This window comes from Colletotrichum tamarilloi, assembly GCF_030869305.1.
Source record: "Colletotrichum tamarilloi strain Tom-12 chromosome Unknown Scaffold_13.1, whole genome shotgun sequence".
NCBI classification, from domain to species: domain Eukaryota; kingdom Fungi; phylum Ascomycota; class Sordariomycetes; order Glomerellales; family Glomerellaceae; genus Colletotrichum; species Colletotrichum tamarilloi.
Window position 1 is genome coordinate 424,163 of NW_026849396.1, and position 20,903 is coordinate 445,065.

The 20,903-nt window shown below is 58.4% G+C and overlaps 9 protein-coding genes across 9 annotated transcripts; 4 read left to right on the forward strand and 5 right to left on the reverse strand.

Annotated features, from left to right (window-relative positions):
• Window positions 1–318: 318 nt before the first annotated feature.
• On the reverse strand, window positions 319–924 carry CTAM01_05253 (uncharacterized protein; the record flags this gene model as incomplete). The annotated part of the gene is made up of 1 exon (XM_060521283.1): window positions 319–924. One exon carries the CDS (start codon window positions 922–924, stop codon window positions 319–321), a length of 606 nt encoding a protein of 201 aa, XP_060384089.1.
• Window positions 925–1,142: 218 nt separating this feature from the next.
• CTAM01_05254 (D-isomer specific 2-hydroxyacid dehydrogenase) lies at window positions 1,143–2,839 on the forward strand (the record flags this gene model as incomplete). The annotated part of the gene is made up of 3 exons (XM_060521284.1): window positions 1,143–1,385; window positions 1,746–1,900; window positions 1,948–2,839. 3 exons carry the CDS (start codon window positions 1,143–1,145, stop codon window positions 2,837–2,839), a joined length of 1,290 nt encoding a protein of 429 aa, XP_060384090.1.
• Window positions 2,840–3,903: 1,064 nt separating this feature from the next.
• CTAM01_05255 (amino acid permease) lies at window positions 3,904–5,844 on the reverse strand (the record flags this gene model as incomplete). Its single annotated transcript, XM_060521285.1, has 2 exons — window positions 3,904–4,764; window positions 4,810–5,844. 2 exons carry the CDS (start codon window positions 5,842–5,844, stop codon window positions 3,904–3,906), a joined length of 1,896 nt encoding a protein of 631 aa, XP_060384091.1.
• A 1,244-nt stretch (window positions 5,845–7,088) lies between these two features.
• Window positions 7,089–7,639, forward strand: CTAM01_05256 (uncharacterized protein; the record flags this gene model as incomplete). The annotated part of the gene is made up of 2 exons (XM_060521286.1): window positions 7,089–7,406; window positions 7,505–7,639. The coding sequence occupies 2 exons, from the start codon at window positions 7,089–7,091 to the stop codon at window positions 7,637–7,639; spliced, it is 453 nt and encodes a 150-aa protein (XP_060384092.1).
• Window positions 7,640–8,602: 963 nt separating this feature from the next.
• CTAM01_05257 (uncharacterized protein) lies at window positions 8,603–10,012 on the reverse strand (the record flags this gene model as incomplete). Its single annotated transcript, XM_060521287.1, has 2 exons — window positions 8,603–8,886; window positions 9,013–10,012. 2 exons carry the CDS (start codon window positions 10,010–10,012, stop codon window positions 8,603–8,605), a joined length of 1,284 nt encoding a protein of 427 aa, XP_060384093.1.
• A 3,044-nt stretch (window positions 10,013–13,056) lies between these two features.
• Window positions 13,057–13,209, reverse strand: CTAM01_05258 (uncharacterized protein; the record flags this gene model as incomplete). The annotated part of the gene is made up of 1 exon (XM_060521288.1): window positions 13,057–13,209. One exon carries the CDS (start codon window positions 13,207–13,209, stop codon window positions 13,057–13,059), a length of 153 nt encoding a protein of 50 aa, XP_060384094.1.
• A 1,007-nt stretch (window positions 13,210–14,216) lies between these two features.
• On the forward strand, window positions 14,217–16,933 carry CTAM01_05259 (cytidylyltransferase; the record flags this gene model as incomplete). Its single annotated transcript, XM_060521289.1, has 2 exons — window positions 14,217–14,790; window positions 14,838–16,933. The coding sequence occupies 2 exons, from the start codon at window positions 14,217–14,219 to the stop codon at window positions 16,931–16,933; spliced, it is 2,670 nt and encodes an 889-aa protein (XP_060384095.1).
• A 245-nt stretch (window positions 16,934–17,178) lies between these two features.
• On the reverse strand, window positions 17,179–19,038 carry CTAM01_05260 (origin recognition complex subunit 2; the record flags this gene model as incomplete). The annotated part of the gene is made up of 2 exons (XM_060521290.1): window positions 17,179–17,293; window positions 17,372–19,038. 2 exons carry the CDS (start codon window positions 19,036–19,038, stop codon window positions 17,179–17,181), a joined length of 1,782 nt encoding a protein of 593 aa, XP_060384096.1.
• Window positions 19,039–19,411: 373 nt separating this feature from the next.
• CTAM01_05261 (HAD superfamily phosphatase) lies at window positions 19,412–20,161 on the forward strand (the record flags this gene model as incomplete). Its single annotated transcript, XM_060521291.1, has 3 exons — window positions 19,412–19,633; window positions 19,687–20,025; window positions 20,078–20,161. 3 exons carry the CDS (start codon window positions 19,412–19,414, stop codon window positions 20,159–20,161), a joined length of 645 nt encoding a protein of 214 aa, XP_060384097.1.
• Window positions 20,162–20,903: the final 742 nt, after the last annotated feature.

Below are 20,903 nucleotides of genomic sequence, written 5' to 3' on the forward strand. Positions count from 1 at the left end.
GATGAGAACAAATAGTACACACAACCCAAGCCGCTTTCGCTTTGAATGATGGAACGGCGCGCGTATGATGGCGGTCTTGGAAGGTGGTTTGTTACCCCTCACTCAGGACCGTGATGCTTGATAGGATGCGCGCTGTTGCTGATTGTCGCGACTGCACGCTCTGCATTGCATGGTATTTTTGATCAACGCGAATTGGCTCAGCCACCTGGTCGCCAAAAAGACGAGATGGATGGTAGCTCCTGGTCTAGCTGCACAACAAGAGTGCTGTCTGCGGCCTTGGGGTTGAAGATTTGCCGGGGTCGGGTTGGACGCGGCGTTTCATCGTGCCATGGGCGGTGCTGCCAACTGAAGCGGGCAAGGGAAGCTCTCGTTCGGGTGGAGGGCAGACGAACCACGCGGCCAATGATGGGACGTCTTCAGCTTTCCCCATACATCTACTGTGTAGGTACCAGGCAAAAAGACCACTGAGACCGACTTGGAGATGCCGAGCCAGAGGTAGCTTTCAGAGCTCCCCGAGTCTCCCTTTGCGCACCTTTGTCGCCCAGCCTCGCTGCCGTCTCGAACCTTGCCGATACCTGTCCGATATCTGACTGGCCCCAAGGAGATACTCTGGAAAGGAGGGGCATGGTATCTCGGAGAGGTGGAGGAAGTGGGAGAGGTGAGGCAAAAGGCCGCGGGAAAGAGGCACGAAAAGAGGAGATGGAGGCAGCCATCACATTCGATGAATCGATTCCATCGAACCAGCCCAGACCCAGGACTCAGCACGGCCAGACAACGGCAGATTCGCGGCAGCCGGATTCTCTTGCCTCTTTCTGACGTCCATGTACTCCATTCGCTGTGGTTTTGGTTCCCCGCCCTGACCCTAGCTGCGAGTCTGAAAGTCCCGGTCAGCCGGCGATGTATCAATGTATCGTATCGATGCATCGACGCTCTTACAAGACATAAATACAACCTCCCCTGGCCGGTTTTCCATCGACCTGCCTTTCCACTCCATCACACACAACAAACATCTTCATCTACCTCTTCTACAGATCTCCGAACTTCCGGATTTCCCATCTCGATTTACTTCTATATAACAACCTCCCTCCCTCCGAGCTTCAGTCTCTCAATCAACAACAACTCAAACCCTTAAATCAGTCACAATGGTATTGCTCTCTCGTCACATCCGCTCCGTTGCCCCTCTGGCCTCTCGGGGACTTTGCACGTCCTCAAAGGCATCTTTCCTCGCTGCTCGACCCGCATTCAGCCGGGCCTCCCCAGCATCCTCGACTCTCCCTCGCAAATTGCCTGGCCAACTCAATTCGATCCGCACACTAACAACTACTCGCCAAAACCAGGTCAAGGTTCTTGCAGTCCTCTACGACGGCGGTCAGCACGCCAAAGACGTGAGTTCTTTCTGTCTTCTGTCTTCTGTCTATTGCCTACTGTCTGCCATTGCCGCATCCTCCGGGCATCCACCCGCCAGGAACGTCACCATGATAGCTTCCCGGCGGAGCTTTGCCCCGCCGTTTGGCTGAGCTTAGTGCGGGGATGACGGGAAGGTGCGGGGCTCGGAGGTCGATCGCAGATACATCGGCATCCTCTCGACCCCTCCCGTCATCCACCCTCCACCCTCACCCCTCCCCCAACTTCTTGGCGATGTGCAAGCTCCGAAACTCCCAATGCGGGGTGCATGGCATCAATCCCTGAAGACATGGCATCGATCCTGCAAGACCACGATCGCTGACTTGACGATACCACAATAGGTCCCCGGCCTTTTGGGAACCACCGAGAACGAGCTCGGCATCCGCAAATGGCTCGAGGATCAGGGCCACACTCTGGTCACCACCTCGGACAAGGAGGGCGAGAACTCAAAGTTTGACCAGGAGCTCGTCGACGCCGAGATCATCATCACCACTCCGTAAGTCACCCAGTCACGCATTACGGACGAAGGACTAACAATCACAGCTTCCACCCCGGCTACCTCACCGCCGAGCGCCTCGCAAAGGCAAAGAACCTCAAGCTCGCCGTCACCGCCGGCATCGGCTCCGACCACGTCGACCTCAACGCCGCCAACAAGACCAACGGCGGCGTCACCGTCGCCGAGGTCACCGGCTCCAACGTCGTCTCCGTCGCCGAGCACGTCGTCATGACCATCCTCGTCCTCATCCGCAACTTCGTCCCCGCCCACGAGCAGATCGAGCGCGGCGACTGGGACGTCGCCGCCGTCGCGAAGCAGGAGTACGACCTCGAGGGCAAGACCGTCGGCACCGTCGCCATCGGCCGCATCGGCGAGCGCGTCCTCCGCCGCCTCAAGGCCTTCGACTGCAAGGAGCTCCTCTACTACGACTACCAGCCCCTCTCCGCCGAGAAGGAGGCCGAGATCGGCTGCCGCCGCGTCGAGAACCTCGAGGAGATGCTCGCCCAGTGCGACGTTGTCACCATCAACGCGCCCCTGCACGAGAAGACCCGCGGCCTCTTCAACAAGGACCTCATCTCCAAGATGAAGAAGGGCTCCTACCTCATCAACACCGCCCGCGGCGCCATCGTCGTCAAGGAGGACGTCGCCGACGCCCTGAAGTCGGGCCACCTCGCCGGCTACGGCGGCGACGTCTGGTTCCCCCAGCCCGCGCCTGGCGACCACCCGCTCCGCACCGCCAAGAACCCCTTCGGCGGCGGCAACGCCATGGTGCCCCACATGTCCGGCACCTCGCTCGACGCGCAGAAGCGCTACGCCGACGGCACAAAGGCCATCATCGACAGCTACCTGAGCGGTCGCGAGGACTACAAGCCCGAGGACCTCATCGTGCACAAGGGCGACTACGCCACCAAGGCGTACGGCCAGCGCGAGAAGAAGTGAGCGAGTTTTCTCTGGATGTGTCGATTGGAGTGGAAATCATACCCCAATGAAAGGTTGTGTGTGAGGGAAATCTAGCGTTTGTTTTTAGTAGTTTTTGAGCATTAGCATGAGCATTTGACTTCCAACGAAGTCTAGGTTACCGTACATAGGAATATAACCTGATGCGATGCAACTCCGTCTCTCCCTTGGCATTGATTGGGTGATTTGTCTGGACGGCTTCAGCCGCTCGGGACTGTCTGGCGCAGCGTCTGGCCACGCCCCTAGGAGGCAATCCAAGACCCGTTGGGAGTGGTCGTTAGGCGAAAGGAGAAGGGGGGGGGGGTCGACCCGAGGCTCGCGGCGTGCTTCCCTCCAGCTCTCAGCATGCCATCTCTCTGCCAAAGCAGCAAGATACGGAGCTAAACTCTGCCTCTTTTGTCTTGTTGCTGCTACGCTTGCACGGTATGTATACCTTGCTCTTCACCCGAATCGTCGGGCCGGGCAGCACGTCTTCTTCTCGCGGCGATTTCTAGCGCGGGCGATTTTGCTCAAGACGACTCGACTCCGCCACGTGAGCGTGATCGTGAGCCGTCATAGTCACACGTAGACGTTGTCTTTCGGGAGTGTGCTTGTACCGTTTTGTTTCTATTTCAGAAAGGCGCCGCAAAAAAGGCGCCGCGAGCTTGAGCCGGCAACGCTATTTCGCATGACGCTCGCTCGCTGCCATGAATCCTCCACGCTCTAGATAAAATCTTTTTTCATGCCAGAAAGCCTTGGAATTGTGAATTGAAAAAGACTGCCACCTCGCTCCGGTGCGGGCAGCCCCAGCCGACGCCAAACGTCTCTTTCACTTTTCGAATCCCAAAAAAAAAAAAAAAAGAAACTCCTCGGAATGGGAACCCGGACCATCCCCAGCGCGCCGCCACTCACCGTACGGCGGCGATATGCAAAATTAATAAACATGACCTCTCAGACAGGTACGCAGAAGCAGCAGGGGCGCGAATCGCCCAAGCCGCGACTCCTCTCTCTCTTTTTCTTTCTCTTTCTGTACCTCGCAAACCCTCACCCTCCGGGTTCGGGCGCAATCATGACCTCTTCCAAAACTGCCACCACGCCCTCTCCTCCCCCTCTTCATACCCACGATGCCTCGCCTCCCTCTTGACAACCTGCTGATCCCGCCCGCGGATCCGCCAAAAGTACACCGGCACGCCCGCCACCACAAACAGCACCACCGTCACCGTCTGCAGCGGCTGCGCAAACACGGCGCGGCTCAGCAAAAACAGCGAAACGCAACAAAAGATAATGGGCGTTGTGATCCACGTCCGGTACGGCCTGTCGAGCTGCGGCTCGCGCACGCGCAGAATAATGAGGCCCAGCACCGTGATAAAGTAGAATGTGTACCCGGCGACGCCGTAAAACGTCAGCAGGGTGCCGAATTCGCCCACGACGATGTACGCCGCCGTCAGCAGGCCGTTGAGCACGAGGGCCCAGACGGGGGTGTAAAAGAGGCCCATGTCGTCGTCGCCGAGGGCGCGGATCAGGAGATTTGCGAGACGGCCGCGGGAGGTGCGGGATGTGGTGACGGAGTGGCCGCCGCCGCCGTTGCCGTTGCGCGACAGGCCGATGCTGCCAAAGACGGACGGGATGTAGCCCTCTTTGCCGGCAACGTACACCAGCCGCGACGAGGTAAAGGTCGACGAGTTGAGGGCGCCGAAGCAGGATGCCGAGACAACGAGGGCGAGGACGAGGGAGCCGACGGGGCCAAAGACTTTTGCGCCGAACTGGACGGCGATCGTGTTGGAGGCGTTGACGGCTGCGAGGGGGAGGACGAGAAAGTAGGCAATGTTGGCGAGGACGTAGGAGAGGATAACGAGGGGCATGGCCGTGTGGATGACGCGCGGGAGGTCGCGGCTCGGGTTGCGGAACTCGCCGACGACGTAGTTTGTCTAGATGGTCAGCGGCGCTCAGAATCTCGAGACGAAAAAACTTACATTGTCCCAGCCATCGTAGGCCCATAGTCCCGCGTACAGGGCGACGGCCCAGGCGGAGAGGTCGGTGGAGGTGCCCTCGAACCACTCGTGCGACTTCCACTCCATGTTGGCCTTGCCCGTGACGGTCTTGCCGGTGATGGCGACGACGATGCCAGTCACAGTAACGCCCAGCAACGCAATAAACTTGAGAAACATGAGCCAGTCGTTGACTTTTGTGCCGAGCTTGGTGGAGACGCAGTTGAGCAGGGTGACGGAGACGAGGGCGACCATGGCGACGGCCTTGTTGACCCAGGGGCTGAGGCTCTCGGCCTCGGCGCCAATGGCGGCGCGCACGAGGTACTCGCCCATGATGATGGCGATGATGGCGGCGCTGCCCGGCTTCAGCACCAGCACGGCCACCCAGGTGAAGAGGAAGCCGGCCATCTCGCCCATGATCTTGGCGAGGTAGACCTGCGCGCCGCCATTCAAGGGTATCGCGCCGCCGAGCTCCGCGTAGCTAGCCGCGCCCGTCCAGGCCAGCACGCCGGCAATGACCCAGACGACGAGCGCGGCGCCGGGCGAGCCGACCTTTGAGCTCACCTGGCTCGGGCTCGAAAAGATGCCGCTCCCTATGATGAGGCCCACGATGAGACTCAGGCCGTTGAGGTACGTGAGCGTCTTGTGCTTCTCCAAGCTGCCGCCGCCGAGTCCGCCGTTTTGTATCGCGGTCGAGGTGGGCGCGCCAATGGGTGCGTAGCCGCCTGCGCCGCCGGCGCCGGCTGTGGAGCTCAAGGGGAAGAGGTTTGCGGCGAAGTCGAAGCCCGAGGAGACGGAGTAGGAGCGGTCATGGCGGTTCGGTCTCCCTGAGGAGGCGGCGGCGGCCGGGTTCGCGGCGTCTAGGGGGTCTTCGGCGTCAAAGGAGAGCTTGCGGGAGGAGGATATGGAGGGACGCGAGGAGGGCAGGTCTGAGACGACAGAGTCGGCGCGGGAGGACGAGGCGAGAGAGGCGAGCTCGAGGGAGTCGCGGTGGGATTGGACATTAGCGTATGGTGGCATGGTGGTCTTTGAATCGGGGTGTCGAGGGAACACTTTCGACCTGGATTTCGTTCGAGCGTTCGGGGGTTCGGCACTGGGGCTATCGCATGTTGCAGCGGCCAATGTGGGAAAAGCAATGGAGTGTACGTGATCGAGTGCCCTCGATTGTGGGTATTAGAGTAGTGATGTCTTTTTCGAATTTCGTGACGTCGTTGGCATATACGTTTCGTTTAAAGGAGTCGTGACAAAGTTGCGCCGGGCCCGTCTGTTGCGCGCTCTCTCCAGGGCTCTCTATACCCACTTCCCTACACGCGGAAACCGAAACAGACTAATGATCCAGGGGAAAGAAGCGGAGAGGAAAGAAAACATCCAACTAGTAGCTGTATGCTTGACTGTGGTTGATGTCCGAATAAGTTTGGCCAACGGAACAAATGGGGGCTGGGTGAGGAGATGTGGTGGCCGGGGTCGTATGTATCGGTAGAAAGTGTGGTCACTGGCGAAGGGAGTTGTGCGGATTAAGGTTGAGGCGGATGAACAAAGGAGGGAAGAAAGAAAGATTGAGTTGCGCCGAGAACAAGGTGGCATCCAGATGCAACAATGGCCCCTGGGTGTCTGGACTGGCAAGACTGGGTTGTGGACGGCAGACTCAAGGGTTCCAGTGACGAACTATCGAGTCAAGTCAAGCATCAGCCAAGTCACTTTTGCCTTTGAGAGTACGGTATCTGCAGATGTATCTTTTGATTCAAAGGGGGCAGTTTTACTGCAATTTGGCTGGGCCTCCAGATTGTTGACTTCCCACAGCCAGCAGTGCAGCACCACAGCAGCACCACAGCAGCAGCTGTTTCGCACCCGCACGGGCCCACGAGCAAAAAGTACGCGGATCAACCCTTGATTGGCCCCCCATCGAGATCCGCGGCACGGGCAGAGCGAATCACATCTTGGCGCCTGCCACCGGTTTAAGAGTGTGGGGCGCAAAGACTTTGGGACAGGGGGCCCCCCCTTAGCAAGCGTGAACAAGCAAAGCCGAAATCCTTTGAGCCGCTCCAGGACGAAGAAAAAGCCACCAAAGCCCACTGACCGCAGCGCCAGGGGGGAAGGGAAGCTTAAGGGATAGTGGGGCAAAGAGGCGCTTGAAGAGCTGAAAGCCTCCGACAGACGGGAGCACAAGGAAAAAGGAAGCTCGGATCCGCGTCGCCGTCCCACCTGCAATACGCGGGAATCCATCACCACCACGTCCGACGGCAACACCACCACCACCGCCCACGATGCCGCTCGACGACTACGCCTCCGCAGTAGGCGGCGGCCTCAAGCTCAAGGGCGCCAAAGTGACCAAACCGAAAAAGAAGAAGAGACGCGACAAGACCGACCTCGAAAAGAACCTCGAGACGGGCGACCAAGGCAGCAGCAGCACTGCGCTGGTGAAGCACCGGGAAGAATCCGCCGGCGACTTGAAATCCAAGTCGAAAAAGAAGAGCGAGGACCCTGACGAGGACCGGGACAACGACGATGACGACGAGGGCAGCGGCCGGGTCGTGCAAAAGACGGAGGCGGAGAGGCGGTATGAGGAGAGGAAGCGCAAGAGGGTATGTCTTTTCTTTTCTTCCTCCCCGTTTCTTGCAGGGCAGGATTCGCCTCGTTGCCATCTTTCGATCGCTACTCTGACATCTTGTACCAAATACAGCTCCTCGAACTCGCAGAATCGTCAAGCTCCCGCCCCGAGCTCCTCAAGACGCACAAGGAACGCGTCGAGGAGCTGAATACGTACTTGTCCAAGCTGAGTGAGCATCACGATATGCCCAAGATTGGGCCTGGTTAAGACTTGCTCCGTGGAGACGGCTCGTCAAGAGGGCTCGTCAAGGAGGCTCTCGAGCAAAGCAGAAGAGGAGGGGGTTGTTTTGTCGGTTGGGATCATTTCGCTTCTTGGATGGATTGGATGGAAAGAGGAAATGGAGTTTTTGATTTCGGCGTTATTGTATACCCTTTCCAAAGTCTGGGAAATCGAAAACATATTCATCACCTTCGCGTTGCTGGTGCTGGTGCTGGTGCTGCCATTCTGCCATGGAGCTCCCCTCCCTTGATGCAGAGAGATGACACCGCGAAAACAAGCAAGACATCAAGCAAAACAAGGTAGATGGCCCATCTGAACACCTGACGCCCGACGCCTACCCAAGACTACGTTGGAATGCGGGCAGTCCCGCAATCAAACACGGTAGGCGAAAACAATCTAGCTCTCGAACGTGTCAAGGAATGCGGGCATCATGTCTCAACCCAAACGTGTGTGTCAAATGATTTGTTTTCATTCTTTTTTGCACAAAATTCTTCAGTGTTGTTTGTTTCTCGAGTTCCTTTGGGTCTGCCAAGGAACTGTACTAACATTTCAGGTTTCCCCATCGTGATGATGGCCTGTTTTCTTCCGCTTCCGAATTCTTCCCCCTCGCTCCTCCTCCTCTGCCACCCCTAGGCCAAGATGTTTCTCAGTGTGTCTCCCATTCTATTATCCCCTCCTATCCAAAAATCAAATGTCGGCGCCAAGGCCGCGCGTAGTCTATGTATTGTTGTGTCGATTGTTGTGCTGTGCCCACCAGTTTTGTATGCAAGGAGTGAATAGACCGTTAGATGTCGTAAGTAAGTTGTGATGCTGATGTGTATGTGTGTGCCGCCCGACCAACCAAAACCCGCTGCCCAAAAAAAGGAATGGATTAAATATTTAAACAGAAAGTTCATCAACGTGGATGATGAACGTTGTACACGTTCGAGTGGTGCTGGATGCTGTTCTAGTCTACAGCAATAGCATGGCGCCGGCTACGAACGCGGCGAGACCAATGGGCAGGACGGATACGCTGCCGATGGGGACGGCGACGTTTTGCAGACCGCCACTGCCACCGCTGCCGCTGGAACCGGCCGAGGTGGCGGCGGGTTCGGGGTCGACGGCGACAAAGGACGTGGCGGTCACGAGGACAACGTCGCCGTTGGAGGCGGTCGACGTAAAGGTGGACTTGACCTCGCTGTACGAGGTGGTCCGGGGCGTACTGCGCGTGGTGGTGGTGCCTTGGCGGGTAGTGCCTGATGTTTTGTTAGCGACTTGATGCAATCGGATGGATGAAATGACGAGTCACGAGGCCAAAAAGATCATCTGCCAAACCCTCAACTCCAGGCTAACATGAATCGAGCGCTACAAAACCAACATACCAGATACAGACACAGTCGACGAAGCGGAGGACACCGTGGGGGACGAGGTCACGACCGTAGTAGTCTCAGAAGAAGGGGAAGCAGACGTACCCGGCGCGGACGCACTCGAAGACCCCGGGGAGGCCGTGGTGGGAGCGGACGAGGGGGCAGAAGAAGGGGGAGGGGGAGAAGAAGAGGAAGGAGACCCACTGGTCGTCGGAGGAGACTCAGTAGAGACGGTGGACGGCCCAACAGGAGTAGAAGAGGGAGATGCTTGCTGCGACTCCGATTGAGACGTACCAGAAGAAGGGGCTGCTGCTGAAGTCTGCTGCGTCGTGGGGGTGCTCGAGGCGGCGGGTTGTTGCGATGACTGCTGGGGCGTGGTCTGCGCTGCCGAAGTCTGTTGCGGCGTGCTAGAGGACTGCTGGACCTCTGCGGAGGAGGACGCCGGGGGAGCAGCGGAGGAGGTGGCCGGAGTAGACGGCGTTGGGGTCGGAGTCGGGGTCGGGGTGTTACTGGCCGGCGGTGCGGACGAGGCAGACGGCGTGGAAGCTTCCGAGGCGGAGGGCGTGGGAGTGGCAGCGGGAGCAGCGCTCGAGGTGCCATTGTCCTGACGCTTCTCTAGCTGACCGAGAGCAGAAGCCAGCTCGGCGTCGTCCGCCTGGAAGGCAGCAATGGCTTCCTTGTCCGAGGCATAGACGCCATCCTGGTAGCGGTCGGGGAAGTAGGCGTGGAGGAGCCTGTGAATGAGATCCACTTTGGCGGCGTCCTTGACCTCGCCCTCTGCCACCAGGACCTGTTCCTGATGATCTCTCGTGCAAGGTCGTGCCCGGTGACCAATGGCCGAGGCGAGACTGAGGGTCATCAAGCCGCACACCAAGACGGTGAGCAGAAGACGGCGTGCAGCAGTCATTTTGTTTGGCGTCCTGGATGATGGTGATGTCGTCGTGGTCCCCTTCTGGTTGACAACAGGCAGCAATCCCTCTTCAAGGTGGTGGTCGTACTTTGTGTCGAAAGTCATGGTGGCGAGATGGGTGAGGTGCTCCCAGGTTGTTTATAGACAGGACCAAGAGGCCAGGAAGGTTACAAACACCCAAGACGGCAGGACGGAAACGACAGTTGGATGGACGCGGAAGTAGGTGTGCAGGGGACCAAGTGTGAAGTTACACACAGCGAGTGAGGGTCTGTCTAGCGTCCCGGCTGCAGCAAAAGGCGGCGAAAGATGTAAGAGAGGGGGGAAAAGATCCAATGGCCCAACAAGTTCAAAGAGAAGGCTTGCAGGTATTGTATAGGTCGCAAGCGGCCTCCGTTTCTGATGTGAGGAAGAGGGGCGAGAGGCGATCTAAAAGGTTGGATGAGCGGTGGTACCTGGCCGGCCGAAACCCTCTTGTCTGGTGGGTGGTTGGGGGTGAGGCCAAGGATGGAGTTTTCTGCGTAGTGAGACCCGTCGAGCTAACAGCTTTTGGGATGTGAGGGTCGGCTTGAGGCACGCCGCGCGCTTCTTTTGCGGTCCCCGGGGTTCGGTATCAAAAGCAAAGGAAAAAACCTTGCTGCTGAATGTTTATCGTTTGAGAATGGACGGAACCGGGAAACTACTGCGTACCCGTCCAATGGGTGGAAGCTGACACTGGGCGATAGGTATGTGTGTAGATTGTTGCGCAGTCCCGCCAATTTCACGAGCCTGAGACTTGGCTTGGAATGTGAACAACTCTGAACAGTCGGGGTGACGAGAATCTACCGTGTTGTAGGTGGCGATGGACAACAGCAAAGGCGAGCGAGCGTCGTAGCAGAACAGTGACCGAAGGATGATCAGATGAGAACTGGCAAAGCGAGCGAGCAAAGGGGATTGGCGTTTAAACCTGTTGAAGATCGTCCCAGGCAGAATGCACATCGGCGTCGCCCAGTCGGCTGGGGGCAACACATCTTTGTGCATATAAAGATTCCCTGTTTCGCCGCCCCGACGACGTACCCCTGTCCTGCCGGCCCAACTCGAGCTATCCGTCCCATTGCTTCCATGGATCCGTTCTAGCTGCGTAGCTCTCTGTCAGTATGGATAGAGTGACGAACCGAGCCCCGGTCGACAGACTCAGTGTAACCCTCTCCGCCGTGAACCAAACCGAGCTTCCCATTTCATCAGTCCGTCCCCATCTTGCATCGCTATCGCTCGTCACTGGTGTCCATCGCGTCTGCGGCGTGCCGGGACAGCCTCTGGAGACTGGAGTCTGCAGCAGCTCGCACAGGGATCGTCAGGCGCAGCGTCCATCCTCGGCTCCAGTCGATATTGAATAATATTTTGCTGATTCTGTCCCAATTTTGGCCGGGAATGTCAAAAGCCCATTAATTCCTCCGGGCGTGGCCTCTGCGCTAGGCAATGTCTTTCCGTTCCCTGATACCCACTGGCCCCAAAGCCACTTGGCTCATGTTTTTTTCTCAGGAGTCGCCCGGTGCTGCCGTCGAGTGGATTGTGACATCACCAATAGCATCAGACCAGCGGCGTCTCGTATCGTCTCCGAACCCATCGTCAGTCTGATTCATTGTCCCACACTTTGCACATACCGCGTACAGAAGTGCAGAGAGACGTACGTGGGCTACGCTACGCCGCGATACGAGTCGTCTGGTGTCTGCCAACTTCAGATGCCCCGCGATGGTGCCGCACTCGGTGACTTTCGCGCCATCCACACATGCAAGACTCTTGGTGATCAGTCAGACCATGGGGGTTTCTCGTCCAATTGCCTCCATCCTCGCATCGTTGGCTCGTGGGAGGGGAAGGGGGAGCTGACTGTCGGGGCCTGCACCCAGCCGCCCTAGCGAGTGCCCGGGGGGGTCTTGGAAACTCGGTGCGGTGTGCTGCAGCATCTTTGCGACATCCACCGCGCTGGCACTGCATGCAGGTCGATTACGAACCCACTGCCGGTCCGGTCAGCTTTGCAGGCATGATGTCCCAAGGGAGCTGATAAGACTATTTTTGCTTTTGGCTTGCCTCTCCCGTCAATAGAGCCTCATTATCACTCCCTCTGCGTCTGTCTGTGGTCCGTCTGTCGATAGAACCTCTTTGCATAAGAGAGCCATCTCCCCTGAGCTTCGTCGCGCCTGAATCTGGTGTGGAACACGTCAAACGGCGAGGTGCAACTGTACAACGTGTGGGCTCACGCATCCGTCTGATTTGATGGTCTTTTGTCCTAGCTGGTACGGGAGGTGGCTGTGATGGTCGCCGTTTGGAGCGTTGCGCACCTGAAGCCGCCCGTATGGTTTCTTAGCCCGTCTGACCCGTTTGACGTTCTGTTTGCGTGCGTTTGAAACAGCGAGCCATCACCTATCACTGATCAGACCGACAGATGGGGCTCGTCCTATTCGCGGTGAATACTCCGTAGTCGCTGTCCACAATCGAGTGACTGATCGACTCGTATTTTGACTTTTTTTCTGCCCAGCGTCCGGTTTGGGGGAGCGGCCCAGTGCGGCTGTCTCTCCAGCATGTCCCCAGTCCCTGCCAGCCAATCCTCGACCCGCTGCAGGGACCAGGTAATACGAGATGCGGCCCTCATCCTCGAGACTCTCAAATGACGGGTGCTGGGGCGGTCGGGCAGCCGAGTGCCGGGGCCTCGACCCTTTTTTCGCACTCGTCGATGCCGATGCAGGCTTCGTGGCCCGCTAGAGCATCCGGATGCTAGCGGGAGGCGAGGAGGCTGAGGCAGATGTGCCAACTCGCTATTCGTACGTTTGACGGGCACTGACGGGACAAAATGAAGATGGTGGCGTCCGGATTGGGAAACGGTCAGCGGTGCCCCACGATCTGGTGGTTTGTGGCTTGCCTGTTGATTCTCCGATTGATTGTTATTTTTGGCAGTTTTAGTAGCAGTGCTTCAGCAGTACACTAGGCTGGCGACGCCCAACAAGTGTGAGCATCAAATGCGATGTCGACGATCTGGCGATGCTGCAGACCGACGTTGAGCTGCGAACAGCACCCACTTGGGATGCCCCGATTTTGGCCTGGAGACTGGAGACGTCGATTATGTCAGAAGTCCACCATATCGCAACGTCGCAACCTGGCTTTCTCTCGCAGGTGGACTACATGTGCATCATCGTGAGGTCGCGAGCAGCAGATCGATAGAGCCTGGCGTCACCACAAGTCCACCACAGCATGTCCGAGCCGACGGGCACCAAACTGGCACGGCTGGCACGGCTGGCGGCTGGCCTGACGGGTCCAATTGACTTTTTCATTTCGTGAAGGGCTGAAGGCTGATTCCGCCCTGGCTTGGCCTGTGCCGTGTCGCGCGTGTGTCTTGTTTGTGGTTGAGATTACTTAAGAATGACACTGCGACGTCCCCATTGCTCTTTTCTCGAGGCGTCAGGCCAGGCCATGCCTGCAGGAATCTGGCAATGTCCGCCGCATAGAGGCTCTCGAATGGAGGCTACCATGGTTGAGTGTCGGGAGATAAGGTCACCGATGTCTGGGATCACGTCTGGAACGTCCCTGGGGTGGGCGCGTTTGATGATGGCGAGCTTGATCGCGGTGTGTCTCTCGTCAGCCTCCTCTTCAGACTTGTGGAAGAAAGATGGTCGACGGCTTCTGATTCTTGACTTCGGTCCCGGACTGGAGACATCCTGAGGTTCCTTACCTTAGAGGCCGAGTACATGGCTGCAAGTACCTTAGGTAAGCTGCCGTTCGGTACCCGGAAGACACGCCCGAGTGCCCCGCCAAGAGAACCTCTGCGGCATCAGGCTCAGCCACAGGAGGTGACAGGCTGTGTTGTTTGGCCCTGTGGCTCGTGCGTCTTGTGAAATCCGGTGGGATCTGTCTGCTGTCTGTCACTGCCATCCACTACGTGCTGACTGTCGCTGTTGTCACCCGCTGTCCACTCGCGTTGGCGCATTCCTCCCTGGCGCCGCGCGGCTGATGGACCGCTTTCCCAACAGAGACTGCTAGCAGACAGCCCACTAACCCAGCCAGCCCAGTCTCGCAGATGACAACACAGCTGCCAATTCGCATCTTTCATGTGATGGAGCTCCCCACAACCGCCGCCTCGCCGTCAACTTGTTCCCCAGCCTCTGACACCCGTGGCCTGACGTGAAAGAAACACCATCATCGTAGCGACGCCCCAATCACCCTGCGACAGCCCACGGCACCCGTCTCGCTCAATTCCATGTTACCCAGCATCGCCAACACAGTGATTCCCAATCCCCAGTAACCGAATGCTGGCACTCGTCACCAATGCGATAGCTCCGCCATGCCCGCGCATCTCGAACCGAACGCTCTCTTCGGCCACGATACAGAAGCAAACGATGAAATCCGATCTCTCAGCCGCTCCCCGCATCCCTATCACCACCTCAATACCGAGCTCCCTCATCCCGCCCACCGTCTAGTCTATAAGCCTCCCAATGCCGCACCGACGCCGCCGAGGACATCATCAACAGACTCTAGCCGAACCCCATCTCCCTTTCCATCGTTCGCCAAGGACTCTTCGCAGGGTAGCGACAGCGGCACCGAAGCCGACGATGAGCACTTTCTCAAGGGGCTGCCGGCGCCCAAGGTCCGCCTGCACAAGGGACTAAGGGGGCAGAACGAGGTGCTCTCAGGCTCGTCGACGCCCCTCTTCTCTCCAGACCAGGAAGAAGATGCCTTGCGCAAGCAGAAGGAAAAGGAGGATCGGAAAGAGGCCCGCAGGTTCCTCAACGATCGCAACTACCGCCGCACAAAGGAGCTCATCCGGCGCGTGTCAGAGTTCATCATTGTGGGTTCGCTCTTCGCTGTGGTTCGCTCAAATCCGTTGGTGAAGCCACTGTTCACCGCGTGGATCAGAGGTATGTTACGTCCAGTCCGACGTTGGAACTGCAGCTCACATGTTCAGAACTGCGCTTCACAGCCACGCTCATCACCTCTCTCATGATCCTCTACCCTGTCCGACTCTTCGCATGGTCAACCCGCCATAGGGCCTCGTCAAAAAAGCCAGCCATTGCCGTGCCCACCGTCTTTGACCCTGCGCCCATTCTGTATCCTCCGTCTGTGACGCTCCTCGTGGCGTTATTAATATCCCCTGACAACCAGGCGGTCATCCTTACAAACATTATTCTGAGCATTTCTTCGATACCCAAATACTTAATCCCGACGGCTCGCGCTCACGAAGCCATTAACCCCCTGCAATGGGTTCTATCCTGCGTTCCCATGTGGCTTTCGCAGCAACACCCGGACGCGACACTATCTAGACCGAGCATCAGCCCGGAGACGGCTGTTCTCCTGTACCCGCTGCACCAGACGCTGCTCGAAGTGCTGCACTATCTTACTACGACGAGCCTGCTCACGGCTGAGCTGCAGCTGCTCTCCATCGCCTTGATCAATGTGCTCCTCCTCGCCCACTCGCCACAGGCCACCATTCTCCAAGCGCTGCTCTGGGGAGGCGGCGTGGGCGTGCTCGTCGTCTGCGGTCCGGTGATTCGATGGGGTATCGCCTTGGCTAGGGTTCCGAGGCTGCGCTTCAGGCGCGTTGGGACCCCGTCAAAGAAGTCATCCGTCTTTGGGTTTCTCTCCGAGGGGCTCTCTATGCGGCGCTTCAAGCACGAGCTGCTGGGCTCATCACTGGAGGAGTCGGCATCTGAACTGGGCGATTCCGAAGAGGAAATCATCAACGGACCCTTTGCGAAACCCACGAGAGTCCGGACGTTTGGCATGGCCGATATGCCCTCTCGAGGAGAGCGCAAGATGAGCGCCTCTCCTGATGGCAAAGCCCCAGCATCACCAAACGGGTTCGCCGCTGAGCGACGCAACACGTTTCCGTATGCTTTGCAGCGGCCGCGGCGGTCCCTGACACACACATCAGCAGGCCGAAGGAAACGCACCGCGTCGACCACCGTCCGCTCCTTCTTCAAGCTGACGGAGGCGCAAGCCACCATGAGGAAATGGTCGTACGCAACATATGTCTACACTTGCATTGTGCTCATCATCTTGGTGCCTGTGCGAGAATACATTGGTCGCCATGCGCTGCTAGGTAACGAGCCCGTCGGCTGGGCACTGGGATATCTCTTTGGCGAGCTGCCGTGGTTCAGGTTCAAAGTGGTTGAAGCGAACCTGGAGAGATGGATCTGTCTGCCTGCACGCCTGAGCGAGGACGTTGCAAAGGCGTCCTGCCACCAGGGGTGGGTGCAGCACATTCGGCTGGCCGACTTTGGCGAAGCCAACACGCGGCTCCTGATGGCAGCGTACTGGCTTGCCATTGTCATTGTCGGCTTGACCGTGGTCATTCGCCTGGACCCCAAGTACGAAGTGGACACGAGGCGAAAGGTCTTCCACTTCATGATGGTTGGCATGTTCCTCCCTGCAACCTTTATCGACCCCGTCTTTGCGGCTTTGGCACTATCGCTTGTCCTCGCCATCTTCCTCATTCTCGACCTCCTGCGGGCGAGTCAGCTCCCGCCGCTGTCCCGGCCCATCGCCTCGTTCCTCACGCCGTACGTGGATGGCAGAGACCACAAGGGGCCCGTCGTCATCTCCCATCTGTTTCTGCTCATCGGCTGCGCCATCCCTCTCTGGCTGTCCCTCGCCACCCTTCCGCGCTCCGGCAGCGGCTACTTAACCGGGTGGGAGGTGCCGACGCGCGAAGTCAGCATGGTGGCGGGCGTCATTTGCGTCGGTCTCGGCGATGCTGCCGCGTCTCTTATTGGCAGGCGGTACGGGCACAGGAAATGGGTCTGGGGCGGCGGCAAGAGTCTCGAGGGCAGCGTCGCGTTCGCGGTGGCCGTGTTCCTTGGGCTAATGGCGGCAACGACCTGGCTTCGGGTTGGCAGGTGGCCCGTCGCGGCGGAGCAGCATGTGGCGTGGCCCACGTCGGCGCGGAACGCCGGCTTTTGCGCCAGCATGGCAAGCTTGACGGAGGCGGTCTTGACCGGCGGAAACGATAACGTTATTGTGCCGGTGGTCCTCTGGACGTGTGTTAAAAGCATCGGGGTGTAGGGGTGTGACATGGGACTGGCGTTTTCAGGGGGGTCAGGGTTTCACGAGATGGGTTTCTTTTACAAAATACTCCTAGAACATGGGGGATCATGATTATGAATGTAACGCCTCGGTTCGCCTGTCTATGTGCCGTGTGATTTTCGTGAATCGGTTCGGGGAAGCTACAGATGCTAGGTTTCGCCACTATGCTTTCGCCTCCCGAATGCGCTAAATGTACAATGATTTATAGATATGTCGAAGTCGACTCAGGACATCAAGTCCTCGAGGATGGCCTCGAGCTCTTCTCGCCTAAAGGGGATACTCAAGAGCTCCGTGCCGAGGGCGTCTTTCCTGCTCTCAATGATTTGATGGTCGTGGAATCTGTCTTGTCAGTCGCTGCTTCAAAGGTGCACCCGATAGAATGAGGGAAAAGGGGGTATAAGGGGGGGGGGGGCATACTCCTTCAGCAGCGTCCGGAACGCCATCTCGGAACTGCAGATGAAATCCTCCACGGCCTTGTTATACACCATCCGGTATTCAACACCCGTATTCTCCGCCCCATACTGTTGTCCACCGTCATCGTCCATGGCGGACAGGACCTCGATAACGAGCAGCTCGAACAGCTTCTTTGCGTTCTCGGGCAACGAGCGGAGCACAAAGACGACGCCCTCTTTGCCGTTGACGCGCCGGGCTTTGCGGCCGAGGAGTTCGTGGACCTCGTCTACGGGGTCGAGCTCGACGTCCTGTAGGGGTTGGAGGGTTGTGGCGTCGTGGAATAAGAAGTTGAAGGATGTGCGCTGGGCGGCGTCCCAGAGGAGGGGGAAGGAGGGCGTGTCTGCTGTTGCGACGAGGCGGATCTGGGGCAGGGCGGCGAGTTGGGAGAGGAGTTGTTGGGTTGTTTGTTTGCGGAGGGGGTGGGCGTCTATGGAGTGGAGGAGGATTGTTATCGGTCGGCTGTGTGATGATGAGGCGAGGGCCGAAGAGAGGGCCTGGACCATGGCCGTCGTCTGGGCGGGCAGTTTCAGCGCCGGATCGAGCGCCGCGGCGACGGTGGAAAAGACTTCTCGGGCTGTCAGGGAGCGCACGTGGCCGTTGACCACGACGATGGGCGCCTCCGGGTCCGCGGCGTAGAGGTGCGCCGCCAGTTTGGCGACGAGGCTGCGTTTGGAGCCCTGGCCGTAGAGGCAGAGGCTGAAGCCCTGGGCGAGCTCGAAGTGCCACTGCGGAAAAGAGGACTCGTGCAGGGACTCGAGGTAGGCGAGGTCGTCTGCGTGGGGGTCTTTATTTTGTAAGGCGTCCTCGCGGCGGAGGTCAAAGTACTCTTCGTGCGTGAGGAGGTCGAGGGAGGCGAGGGTGTTGTGGGACGTCTTTGCGCGGCCGGGCTTGTTCTGCTCAAAGTAGATTTCGTGGGGGGGCAGCTCGCGGGGCGGGGTTGGCGATTTGGGCGGTGGGAGTTTGCGTGGACGGCCGCGGCGGCGGGGGGTTGCTGCTGATGGTGTGTCTGGTTCGGGGGGTTGTGATGCTGATGCTGGTGCTGATGCTGTGGATGGTTTCGTCGCCGACGTGGTCGTCCTTGCTCTTGGTGTCCTCTGTTCCTCGGCTTCCTCGTCTTCCTCCTCCTCGCTCGACTCGTAAATCTCGCGCGCGAGACCCTCGTCCCCGTCGCTGTCCTCGTCGGCGACGATGCTCTGGATCAGAGCCCTGGCGCTCTTCCTCCGTGCGGAACGGTCAGCGGCCTGGCGCCTCCGCGGTGTGATGGCGGCCTTGACGGGCGTCACCAGCGTGTTCACCTGGCGTAGCTTCGAGGGCGTGACGGCGCCGCTGGCTTGCGGCGTTGCTGGTTTCGGCGGGCGGCCTCGTTTCTTTCTCGGGGTCTGTTCTTCGGGTTCGGAATCGGGGTCTCCTGCTGCTGCTGCTGCTGCAACCTCACCATCAGCGGCATCAGCGGCATCGCTGTCAGAAGGCACTTCGTAAGGGTCCGCTGCCTGGCGTCTCCGCTTCGAGGGGGTCCCGTTGATGGGCTCGTCGTCGGCTCCGTCGTGCAGCTGCTGGCGGGAGCGCTTCTGGCTCAGTCTGCTGCTCGGGGAATCGCCCACGGCCGCCTCTTGTGGTCTTTTCCTGGACATTTTGTTGCTTCTATTGATTTGTTGTCGTTGATTTCGCTGATCATACAGTTCGATGGCGTGGGTGGTGGTCAATATTTTGCGGCTTTCGACGGCACGGCAACCGGAGACGACGCGCTGGGGACGCGAAAATGTGCAGTCGGACAGGGAGGCGGCCGAGTGGGTCCGGGTGTCTAATTGAGTTGACCGGTGTCACTGTACCTAGTGGGGCCCATGTGCTTATCTTATCAGACGAACAGGGGTAGCTGTCGCGCATCCTGCAGGTGGCCCAAGCTCCCCGCATGGTCCAAATCTCTCCGGCCCATCCTCCATCCAACCAAGAACTTCACCTCCTTCCCCCCAAATTCCATCCTCACCCCAAGGGCCCATCACCAAGATGAATCTCAACCTCTCCGGCACGGTAAATGTGTTCAAACTTCTGTTCAAGCCCACGCTGTGTCTGCCGCAGCATACGGTCGCGACGTTCAACGACCTGCCCATTCCGTTTGAAAAAGCCTTTGAGGGCCAGAATCGGAAATGCGACATCAGGGCCGTGGTGCTCGACAAGGACGACTGCTTCGCGGTTCCCCACACCAACGAGGTCCACAAGCCCTACAAGGTATGTCACTGCATGCTTGCTTGTGTAAAATAGTCCGCTGAATCATCATCAAGGAGCGCTTCGAGCAGCTCAAGGCCGCGTATCCTGGCCGCCGGCTGGTCATCGTCTCCAACACGGCCGGAGCGACGTCCTATGACAGCTCCCTCAAGCTGGCCAAGGAGCTCGAAGAGGCCACCGGCATCACCGTCCTGCCTCACAAGACGAAGAAGCCCGGCTGTGGCTCCGAGATTATGGAGTACTTTCGCAAGCACCCCGAGACGGGCGTCTCCCATCCGTCTCAGGTTGCCGTCGTCGGCGATCGCTTGACCACCGACATGATGCTGGCCAACATGATGGGCGGCTGGGGATTTTGGATCAGAGAGGGTGTTATTGCTCCCGAGAAGAAGAGCATTGTCAGTATTCGTCCCTCCAGAGTCAAGCAATGGGTTTCTAACTTGGTTACAGCTCTCTAGACTTGAATGGCGACTGGCAGCAGCGTTGACTGCCAGGGGGTACAAAGCAGCCGACCCCCAGAGTCCTTTTGAGTAGGCTGTCTTCCAGCCGGGCTTTCGACCTAGGATCAAAGGGCCCAGTGCATCGTTGTGCTGCTCGCCTCGGTTGAAGTTCTCCAAGGTCAAAGAGAGTTCAGCTTCAACTCTCCACAGGCCTTTTGCAGACGACGTCGGTGTGCGAATGGCCTGTGAGCAGTGGAGCAGTCTTGTCGCTGTGCTCTGCTGAGGGTGGACGAATATCGACATGTCGAAGACGATCCAGCAGATGGCTCAGCAGCAGATGGAGTTTCGGTGAACTCAGGGGCAAGTCGTTTGTTGGACTGTCTTTGACATCACCGAAAACTGGTTGGAGTCCCAAGCTTCTGCTTGCTCAGGGTGACTTGAAGCACACCCACTTGTTCCAGCTGCACATTTCAAAGGTCAGCCTTTGGCCATATCGATCCTCGTCAACATTCATTCACACGCAAGGCATCGATCCTGAGAAGCCACATGGATGCTTGCTGCTGTCTCCTGAAGACCTGTCCATGGTTGCGTCGTCCCTCTGTCATCCATGACCGAGTAACCTTGCTCGAATACGGCCATGATACCGACCTCGCCTCCGTTGCTCCTTCCCAGCAGGCCATCACTCGTCCAATCTTTCATCGCATCGACCTTTCGTCGCATCGACCTTTCGTCGCATCACCAATCCATCGCATAACCTATTCACCATATCGACTCTTGACCGCATCACCACTCCGTCACATCAGTCTTCCGTCGCAAAGCCCTTCTATCGCATCACC